This window comes from Cheilinus undulatus, linkage group 7, assembly GCF_018320785.1.
Source record: "Cheilinus undulatus linkage group 7, ASM1832078v1, whole genome shotgun sequence".
Taxonomy (NCBI): Eukaryota; Metazoa; Chordata; class Actinopteri; order Labriformes; family Labridae; genus Cheilinus; species Cheilinus undulatus.
This window is the reverse complement of record NC_054871.1, coordinates 54300643-54311607: the sequence shown is the minus strand read 5'-3', so window position 1 is coordinate 54311607 and position 10965 is coordinate 54300643. Positions and strand designations below refer to the sequence as shown.

The 10965-nt window shown below is 50.9% G+C and overlaps 1 protein-coding gene across 1 annotated transcript in view; it reads left to right on the top strand.

Moving 5' to 3' along the window:
• dab1a (DAB adaptor protein 1a) overlaps positions 1-10965 on the top strand; it is a 92731-nt gene that overhangs the window by 36005 nt on the left and 45761 nt on the right. The window contains exon 8 of the mRNA XM_041790505.1: positions 587-640. Within this exon, the coding sequence (XP_041646439.1) occupies positions 587-640 (54 nt within the window). The remainder of the gene's footprint in view (positions 1-586; positions 641-10965) is intronic.

Here is a 10965-nt window from a genome sequence, read left to right as displayed (position 1 = left end):
GGAGCTGACGTCTGAAGAAAGACGGAAGCTTCTGGAAATAAACATGTGAAAGGAGGCATCCAGAGGAGAATGGGACAGGCTGTGCTGGATAGATATTCTTCATCAGAACCAGCAGTGTGATTAGCTCACAGAGAGAGCCAAACTTTATTTAAAAGGAGAAAAAAGCCAGAGGAGACGCGCGTATCAGAGATATTTGAGACCCATCTATCAGCCGCCGTGACACAGAAATATTACATGTCTCCATGTGTGACACTGTGAGTTATTACACGTCTGAGTGCTGATAAGGAGCCTTATCCATCCTTTATTAGAGAGAGGGATGCTGCAGGCAGGACGGCGACTGAGTAGCCTCCTAGATTAGCTCTGACTCCGCAGCCTTAAACTCTTGTCTTCCTGAACTAGAGCCGGGTATAAGAGCCAGGGTTTGCTTAAATATCTAGATGAATGTGTCATGTTTTTCTAGCTAGATCTGGCTCCTGGCCCAGCCCTATCTCTCCCCTACACATGTAGAGCGAGCAGATTGAAGTTTCATTGATGTTTTGATGTACCCGGGCTAACTCGCTCTCTCGATTATTCGCGGCGGCTCCAGGTTCCCACCTCTCAGCAGAAGGAGGGCGTCTATGACGTGCCGAAGAGACATCCAGTGAGTGACCGAGTGTTTGACCCCTCCCCCATATCCTGACCCCCCCCAGACAAACCTCTCAGCTAAATCTGCATGTTTACACGGCGGCCATGTTTGCTGACATCAGAAGGAAGCTGTCCCTCTGCTGCAGGGAGGACTTCTGGGTTCCTGGTCTGATCTTTAGACAGAGTTCAGGATCTGGCTCCACTTATAGTGAAAGGTTGCAGCGGACAGCGACCTAGTCATGTGATTTGATGGTCGATCCTTGGAGGAGACTGAAACGATGTTCACCTCTAGGAAGACTGGGAATTTATAACGGAATAATAGTTCAGGTGCAATAAGAGGTGATAAGACATTAAAATATTATACGCCCCCTTCTTAGTCACTGATCCCCCTAGATCAGGGGCGTTTGCTCTGGTATAGATCCTCCATACCTCTGCTGATGAGCCTGCAGAGAAAATGGCTGCTGTGTAAACTGGGATGTAGCTGCTCTGGTTCTACTTCCTGTTAAGAGGCAGTGATGTAGACTCTTTAGCTGAGAGGTCTGTTTGGACTCCCTGCTGTGGGGCTTTGCTCTCACCCTGCCGCTCCTCCGGGTTTCTCAGGAAGCGTGCACGTGACTGTGGTGTTTGAGCATGCCTGGCTGTGGTTGTGTGTCCGTGCAGACATGCATGGCCTTCTCCTCATGGTGTGTCCCTTTACAGGATAGAAACCATCCGTGTGCATGAGCTGCTGTTTTAAATCTGCTGCTCGGTCTCCACCATGGCGTGGACGTGTTAACGCTGAGTAACTAGCTCTCTCTCCAGCCGTGGTTATCACGGAGGACGACCTTGGCTGCTGTCAGGCTCATCTATAACTCAGCTGCTCTTTCATTTGCCCATAAAGGTGCTGCTTATACTCCTGCTCATGCTCAGTGAGCAGGCAGCACCATCAGGATACCCAGGTTTCTGAGCCTCTGGGTGCAGGATTGTCTTTCTAAAGGCTGCCTTCAGAATCGTGGATCATGGTCTTCTTCCCTTTACTCCTGAAATCATGAGTGATGTTTGTTAAAGCAGTGGAGATGACTGACAGCCCCCCTCCCTCCCCCGTGGTCTCACCACTGACTCCTCCTCCTCTCCGTCGCTCTCAGTCCTCTCCGTGCTTGGACTCAGTCTCTCAGTTTTTGGCGGGGCATCATCCCCGTCTTTGTAAGGAGCTTAGAGGAAACCGTGGTACTCGTGGTCCCCTCACCCCGCCACGAACACACGCTGTGTTTGGATTGGCTCGTTGTTGGCAGGTGGCTCAGAGTGAAATCTCTCCTGTTGTTGTGTAACCGCTTGGTCCGGGTCCATTCAGCTTTAGATAAGGCAGATCCAGGACTGGTCCCAGACTGCCAGAACCAGGAGCCCAGAAAGGCTAGGTTTACCCCCCTCAGACAGGTTTCTGTTATCTGGACCAGGGGTTCTCAACCTTTTCAGCCAAGACCCCCAAAATAAAGGAACCAGAGACCTGGGACCACCAAAACAGAACCAAAGACCGGAGACCCCAAAATAGAGCCAGAGAACGGGGACCCCCAAAATAAAGGACCCAAAGACCGGGGACCCCCAAAATAAAGGAGCCAGAGACCAGGGACCCCAAAATAAAGGAGCCAGAGACCGGAGACCCAAAAATAAAGGAGCCAGTGACTGGGGACTCCCAACATAAAGGAGCCAGAGACCGGGGACCCCCAAAATATAGGAGCCAGAGACCGGGGACCCCCAAAATACAGGAGCCAGAGATCGGAGACCCCCAAAATACAGGAGCCAGAGACCAGGGACCCCCAAAATACAGGAGCCAGAGACCGGGGACCCCCAAAATACAAGAGCCAGAGATCGGAGACCCCCAAAATACAGGAGCCAGAGACCAGGGACCCCCAAAATACAGGAGCCAGAGACCTGGGACCCCCAAAATAGAGCCAGAGACCGGTGACCCCAAAATAAAGGAGCCAGAGACTGAGGACCCCAAAATAAAGGAGCCCGAGACTGAGGACCCCAAAATAAAGGAGCCAGAGACTGAGGACCCCAAAATAAAGGAGCCCGAGACCGGGGACCCCCAAAATACAGGAGCCAGAGACCTGGGTCCCCCAAAATAAAGGACCCACAGACCGGGGACCCCCAAAATAAAGGAGCCAGAGACCGGAGACCCAAAAATAAAGGAGCCCGAGACCTGGGACCCCCAAAATAGAGCCATAGACCGGAGACCCCAAAATACAGGAGCAAGAGACCGGGGACCCCCAAAATAAAGGACCCACAGACCGGGGACCCCCAAAATAAAGGAGCCAGAGACCGGAGACCCAAAAATAAAGGAGCCCGAGACCAGGGACCCCCAAAATACAGGGGCCAGAGACAGGGGACCCCCAAAATACAGGAGCCAGAGATCGGGGACCCCAAAATACAGGAGCCAGAGACCAGGGACCCCCAAAATACAGGAGCCAGAGACCGGGGACCCCCAAAATACAGGAGCCAGAGATCGGAGACCCCCAAAATACAGGAGCCAGAGACCAGGGACCCCCAAAATACAGGAGCCAGAGACCTGGGACCCCCAAAATAGAGCCAGAGACCAGGGACCCCAAAATACAGGAGCAAGAGACCGAGGACCCCCAAAATACAGGGGCCAGAGACTGGGGACCCCAAAATACAGGAGCCAGAGACCAGGGACCCCCAAAATACAGGGGCCAGAGACAGGGGACCCCCAAAATACAGGAGCCAGAGATCGGGGACCCCAAAATACAGGAGCCAGAGACCAGGGACCCCCAAAATACAGGAGCCAGAGACCGGGGACCCCCAAAATACAGGAGCCAGAGATCGGAGACCCCCAAAATACAGGAGCCAGAGACCAGGGACCCCCAAAATACAGGAGCCAGAGACCTGGGACCCCCAAAATACAGGACCCACAGACCGGGGACCCCCAAAATACAGGGGCCAGAGACAGGGGACCCCTAAAATACAGGAGCCAGAGATTGGGGACCCCAAAATAAAGGAGCCAGAGACCAGGGACCCCCAAAATAAAGGACCCACAGACCGGGGACCCCCAAAATAAAGGAGCCAGAGACTGAGGACCCCAAAATACAGGACCCAGAGACCAGGGACCCCAAGATACAGAGGCCAGAGACCGGGGACCCCAAAATACAGGAGCCAGAGACCGGGGACCCCAAAATACAGGAGCCAGAGACCGGTGACCCCAAAACAAATGACCCAGAGACCGGAGACCCAAAAATAAAGGAGCCAGTGACTGGGGACCCCCAAAATAGAGGAGCCAGAGACCGGGGACCCCCAAAATACAGGAGCCAGAGATCGGGGACCCCAAAATAAAGGACCCACAGACCGGGGACCCCCAAAATAAAGGAGCCAGAGACTGAGGACCCCAAAATACAGGAGCCAGAGACCGGGGACCCCAAAATACAGGAGCCAGAGATCGGAGACCCCCAAAATAAAGGAGCCAGAGACTGGGAACCTCCCTCGGTCCTGAAGGTGGCTGAATAGCCATGATTATTCTAGAATAGTGCAGACTGGGCCGTCCATTAGGGGCATAAATGGGAGGACCAGCCAAACTGGGGCCCATGGAGGTCAGGAGAACCATGGTCCATTTTAACTTTAGCTAGATGTCCATATTTTATATTGAACCTGAATAATAACCACTCTTATCAAAGCTGCAGAATTCTTTTGTGCCGTAGTTTATATTCATCTTAAAAATCTGTTGGTCCCGACCCCCAGGTCGATATCCTCTGCTTTAAAGGTCAAAGGTCACAGTGACTACAGGCGCAGGTATAAGAGGGTTTAGTGGGAGTCCACGTAAGAATAGGAGTCTGATGATAGCTGACCTTCGTGTGGTGGACCTCAGACCTACAGACGCTCTTCTCAGTGATGAGATGGAGACGTTTTTATTCAGTGCTGCTCAGTTTCCTGCAGCACGACGGGAGTTAAACCTCCAGTTAATCTGTCTGATCACTGCTGAGGCCTTTAAGTGTTTGTTAGGGTCAGAGGTCAGCACACATTTATGCACAGTCAGCAATCTAAACCAGCTTTGTTTATAGAACCCTGATCCCCTCAGTCAGATGGAAGGATCCGGAGAGTCAGGGAGAGAGCACATATCATGAAAGTAACGTCTTCAACGTCTCCGCTGACGGATTGACCGGGCCGGTGGCATTATGAGCTCGCAGTGGAGAGTATTTACACTACGGCTAATAGCATCAACAGGAAGTCCACCTCCTGGACTGGGTCTGTCCTTAAAGAGGAGACAGATCAATAATCGCACGTTTACCTGCTGATCCTCGTCAGCCTCCAGCGGTCTTATGTACTCAGAGCTGTAGGATGGGAGGCGGCGTTTGGCCGGCATTGTGACCCCGTGTGACCGTGTTTTTGGTGGCGATCAGTCAGGCGGTGAAGAATCAGGAAGGTGCCGTTAATTAAAGGCGCTGCAGTAATTGCAGCCAGAACACATGTGCACAGGTAATTACTGTTTCCCCGGAGACGCTTAATTGATAGTTGGATGATGCACTGATAGAGATAAAGGGCCGAGCGAGGAGAAGGTGAGCGAGTGTGACGGGCACGCCGGGATAATTGGCAGGGCAAGAGAGAGGGAGAGAGAGAGAGGACTGTGCAGCAGATGTTATTGATACATTTAGAAGCAGCTGTGCACACGCGTGCAAACATGGCGCTCACACATCTCTACAGCGTTCTGCTCAGGAACCAGGCGAGACGAGAAAGAGTGAGAGGAAGAGGAGGCCACACCAGGCTGCAAAGGCCTGTGAGGATGAGGAGGAGGAAGGTGAGCTCATTTTTCTCTCCTTGAACAGTCGCTACACCAGACGGGTTATTATGGCAGCGTTTCTCTGCAGAAATCACTTCCTGTCCCCATCTGGAGTTCTCCGCTGTGATTGGCAGTCATCTAAAAAACCTGGAACAGATAAAAGAAGGGGACTAGAGATGCACACGGGTCAGGGTCTGGGTCTACCTGGGTGTTGGTGAACCCTCAGATAAACTAAGAGTGGACTCAGACAGGAAGTGAGAGCTGAAGACGGCGTCACTAACAAACACAGGAGGCTATCCATGCTGGCGCTGACCTGTCCACGGTTTTTAGAGGCTCCCTAAGAAGGGAAAGGAGTTCCTGCTGTCTCTCTTTTCTGAAGTGGCTCTGACAGGAATCAAGAAAGATGGAGACCAAACTTTACAGCTAAGAATTCAGGACAAAAATGTGACTGAAGCCAGAAAACGCCAGAAATAAACGATCCGTTTACCGGTCTGACCTCCGTCCCTCAACTCCTGCTGTAGCTCTCACTTCTACCCCTGTTTGGTCACATGTGGGCGGACCTTTCTGGACTGTGTCCCTGTTGGCCATTGAGTTGCTGAGTGACAGGTCAGTCACTCCAGACCAGTAGTTAACTCTAGACCAGTGGCGGGGCGTTCTAGTGTGCCTAAGGAACCTGTACACCCACTCGTCATTCCTACGGCTCTAAGGCCAGTGCTGAAACCCCAGAGAATGTTCCCTCCCCCGCTGGGACTTATGGATGATGTCACTGTGATGGATCATTAGCACAGGTGCTATTTTTGCCACTTTATTACTATTTTTGGCCCATTTTTGGAACTTTTGGCCACATTTATCCCATTTTTGCTACCTTTTTGGAACGTTTGGCCACGAGAGCTTTCTGGGGCCCAGCCAAATCCTAGTCCATAGTAAAGATAAGCTGTGGTACATGTTTATCAAAGAAACAAATATCTTTTTAATTCATTTGTGTAGAAAGTAACCCTCTTAAAATTGTCTTTATCTTTTTGATAAAATCAGAATTAAAATATGGTAAAAATAGTTTAAATGGGTTAATAATGGAAAAGGATGTGAAATTTGATTTTAAAAGTAGCAGAAATGGGTTAGAAGTGCCAAAAATTAGATAAAAGTGGCAAATCTGGCAAATCCAGAATCTGGAAGAAATGGTCAAAACTGGCAAAAACGGGCATATCAAATTGTGAAATGTGGCATAAAAAGTGGTAAATAGGGGTTAATAGTGGCAGTAATGGGACAACAGAGCCCACATAGGTAGGGAGTGTCGAGATTTGGTTTAGAAGTGAAAAAACATGCAGAAATAAAGTGGTGAAAGGGTTTAAAATTTGAGAAAATTGGGTTTGAAATGGCAAAAATGTGTTGAGATTTGGCAAAATTGGTGAAAATTTGCAACAGTGTAGTTCAAAAATGTTCTTAGTTTTTTTAAGGCATCTGGAGACCCCAGGTAGGTGAGAACCCCTGGTGTAGGTGACCATCTCTCAGGAGACCTGGCTTTTTTTCTGTCTTTAAAATCATTCTCATTGTTTCTGCTGAACTACAAACCAATCAGACTCTATTCAACAGTTTCAGTCCTGAACGTTAAAAACTCGAACAGGAAATGAGTCAGCACCAAACCCACCAGTCCAGACAAACTGCCACGGAACAGGAGAAGAAGTCAGCACCAACCCACCAGTCCAGACAAACCGCCATGGAACAGGAGAAGAAGAAGTCAGCACCAACCCACCAGTCCAGACAAACCGCCACGGAACAGGAGAAGAAGAAGTCAGCCTCAGCAGCCCTTTAAAACCCACTGGTGCTCTCACATGCATCTCTATCTTTAACTGCTGGTAGAACAGCAGCCAGATGATTCCTCATGCATATAAAAGAGGAGGAACACCAGTATATCAGACTTTTTACTGAGTCCCAGAGTTCTCCTACCTTTCAGAAATATCCTTCCTTCTTTTGCAGAAAAAAACAATGAACTATAATAAAACCTTTCACAGCACTTCCTTCTTTTAGGTGATGAGGTTTGCTGACGTTTGTCTGCAGGAACGTGGGGTTTTGGTCTCAGTGCGGTCTTCTGCAAACATCTGCATGCTCCAAAGGCACACTCACACATCTGACTGCTTTATAGTTAACAGTTTATTTGATAAGTGTGCTGTCTGTCTGCTTCACTGTATTTTTGTTTTTGCCTTCTATGGTGGGTCATAAAGGGTTAAACCAGTCTGCCCAGTAAACATAAGGAGGTCAGACTGGATCCAGTGAATAAATGTCTTCATCAGTCCTCAGAAACTCTGCTAAGACCTTATTTCCTGCCTCAGGGACAGAAGCTCGAGTAGTCAGGGTTTCCTTTTAAATCGTCACTAAATGTCGTGGAGTTTCCCCGTCCCATGGGGGGACTCCCACGCAGAGTGGCGTGGTACTTCAGGCATGTGCTGACGTATCACAGGACGTCCTGTGGAAGTTCAGGTCTCAACCGGGACCGGACCGGGTGGGAATGACCAGGTTTTGGTTCAGTGATGGAGATGCAGCATGAATGAGAATGAGACTGACTGTAGAACATAGTCCTGCCCTCGCTAATCCAGCTCCTCAGTGCATCTCTGACACCGGGGAGACAGCTTTACTCGAACAGAGAGGCTTTAAAGTTAGACTGAAGGTAGGGATGATCTTTAAACCTTTTTAAATCTTCCCCTCCTCTCTCTGTGTGATTCTAAACCTGCAGACCCTCCTCTCTCCTCCTCTTTTCTCTCCTCTCCTCCTCTCCTCTCCTCTCCTTTCTCCTCCTCTTTCCTCTCCTCTCCTCGTCTCCTCTCCTCTCCTCTTTCGTCTCCTCCTCTCTGTGATCACTAACATTCATCCCTCCCACCATCTAACACCGGGGTTTCAATTACAGAATGGGCAGCAGAACACCCCCCACCTCCATCCTCTTCCTCATCAACACCATCACCCCCATCATCACGCCGTCATACCCGAGCACGCTGAGCCCCCCAAGCAGGAGACCGTGGTCGATCTGATAGACCTAGACCTGGACACGGTGACTCAGGTAAGGCTCTGTCTGAATGGTCTTAGAGGGACCGGATGTGGTCAGGATTTATCAGGAGAAAACACTTTGACTCTACAAAATGACAGAGGATCAGAGGTCTGGTCTAACAGGACTAATGACAGAGGATCAGAGGTCTGGTCTAACAGGACTAATGACAGAGGATCAGAGGTCTGGTCCAACAGGACTAATGACAGAGGATCAGAGGTTCTACTCTGGATTATGTTTATATCTCAGGAGGCTTCTCTTCTCCTGTCTCCTCTCTCTCCTGTGTCCCCTCTCTCCTCCTGTCTCCTCTCTCTCCTCTTGTCTCCTCTCTCTTCTGTCTCCCCTCTCTTGTCTCCCCTCTCTTCTCCTGTCTCCTCTCTCTCCTCCTGTCACCCCTCTCTTCTCCTGTCTCCTCTCTCTTCTCCTGTCTCCCCTCTCTTCTCCTGTCTCCTGTCTCCTCCTGCCTCCTCTCTCTCCTCCTGTATCCCCTCTCTCCTCCTGTCTCCTCTCTCTTCTCTTGTCTCCTGTCTCTCCTCTTGTCTCCTGTCTCCTCTCTCTCCTCCTGTCTCCCCTGTCTCCTCTCTCTCCTCCTGTCTCCTCTCTCTTCTCCTGTCTCCTGTCTCCTCCTGTCTCCTCTCTCTCCTCCTGTCTCCCCTCTCTCCTCCTGTCTCCTGTCTCCTCCTGTCTCCTCTCTCTTCTTCTGTCTCCCCTCTCTTCTCCTGTCTCCCCTCTCTTGTCTCCCCTCTCTTCTTCTGTCTCCCTTCTCTCCTCCTGTCTCCTCTCTCTTCTCCTGTCTCCTCTCTCTCCTCCTGTCTCCCCTTTCTTCTCCTGTTTCCCCTCTCTTGTCTCCTCTCTCTTCTCCTGTCTCCCCTCTCTCCTCCTGTCTCCTGTCTCCTCCTGTCTCCTCTCTCTCCTCCTCTCTCCCCTTTCTTCTCCTGTCTACCCTCTCTTGTCTCCCCTCTCTTCTCCTGTCTCCCCTCTCTTCTCTTGTCACCCCTCTCTTCTCCTGTCTCCTCTCTCTCCTCCTGTCTCCCCTCTCTTCATCTGTCTCCTCTCTCTCCTCCTGTCACCTCTCTCTTCTCCTGTCTTCTCTCTCTCCTTCTGTCTCCAATCTCTCCTGCTGTCTCCCCTCTCTTCTCCTGTCTCCCCTCTCTTGTCTCCCCTCTCTTCTCCTTTCTCCTCTCTCTCCTCCTGTCTCCTCTCTCTTCTCCTGTCTCCTCTATATTCTCCTGTCTCCCCTTTCTTCTCCTGTCTCCCCTCTCTTGTCTCCTCTCTCTTCTCCTGTCTCCCCTCTCTCCTCCTGTCTCCTGTCTCCTCCTGTCTCCTCTCTCTCCTCCTCTCTCCCCTTTCTTCTCCTGTCACCTCTCTCTTCTCCTTTCTCCTCTCTCTCCTCCTGTCTCCTCTCTCTCCTCCTGTCTCCTCTCTCTTCTCCTGTCTCCTCTCCCTCCTCCTGTCTCCCCTCTCTTTATCTGTCTCCTCTCTCTCCTCCTGTCACCTCTCTCTTCTCCTGTCTCCTCTCTCTCCTCCTGTATCCCCTCTCTTCTCCTGTCTCCTCTCTCTTCTCCTGTCTCCCCTTTCTTCTCCTGTCTTCCCTCTCTTGTCTCCTCTCTCTCCTCCTGTCTCGTCTCTCTCCTCTCCTCGTTTCCGTTTCCGGTGAGTGTGAGTGGCGGTGGTGGTGGAAGTGCGAGTGGCGCGGAGTTTTGGTTTGTTCTGTCCCTGTTTCCAACTGTTTCTACGTGTTTTACTAACTACATGATCAGGTAAGGCTCTTGATTTCTTATTATCCACTGTTGGTTGTGTTTTCAGTGCCGTTGTCCGGTGGTTGTCAGGAGGAATGGCGTCCGCCGAGACGCCACCTCCGTCAATCCAACAAGGTGTTCGGATTGTCCCCCCGGACTCCTCGGTAATGGTGGAGGAGGTTTTGTTGGCTGTTGGTGAGCAGGTAGGCCATGAAAAGCTCTCCTATGCTTCTAGAATGAACAAAGCGGTGGTGGTGTTCCTCAGAGATGAACCCACTGGCCACCAGCTGATTGAGAGCGGAGTGATGATCAGAGATTTGTTTGTCCAAGTTTCCCCGCTGTTGGTGCCTTCTACATGGATTACTGTGTCCGGTGTTCTGCCGTTCATTCCGAACGAATTATTAGAAAATGAGCTGCGCAGATTTGGTAAATTTGCTAGTGGATTTAAAAGTGTGAGTCTGGGATGTAAGGATCCTAAACTGAAGCACGTTCAGTCCCTGCGGAGGCAGGTTTTCATGTTTCTGGATTCACCTGCTCAGACTCTGGAGGTTTCTCTCAGAGTGAAGCATGGAGACAACTCCTATATGGTGTACGCCAGCTCAGGACAGGTGAAATGTTTTGAATGTGGTGATGTGTGCCACAAACGCTTCACATGTCCGCATAAGCAGCAGGCAAGGGGAAACGCTGTCAGTGAGAGCGCGGAGAGTGCCGCAGCTGCTGAAGCCGCGGCTGCTGAAGCCGCGACTTCTTCCGCGGGGTCGGCAGTTGCCGCCTCCGCGTCAGCGGTAGACGGGCTGGTAGCTGGG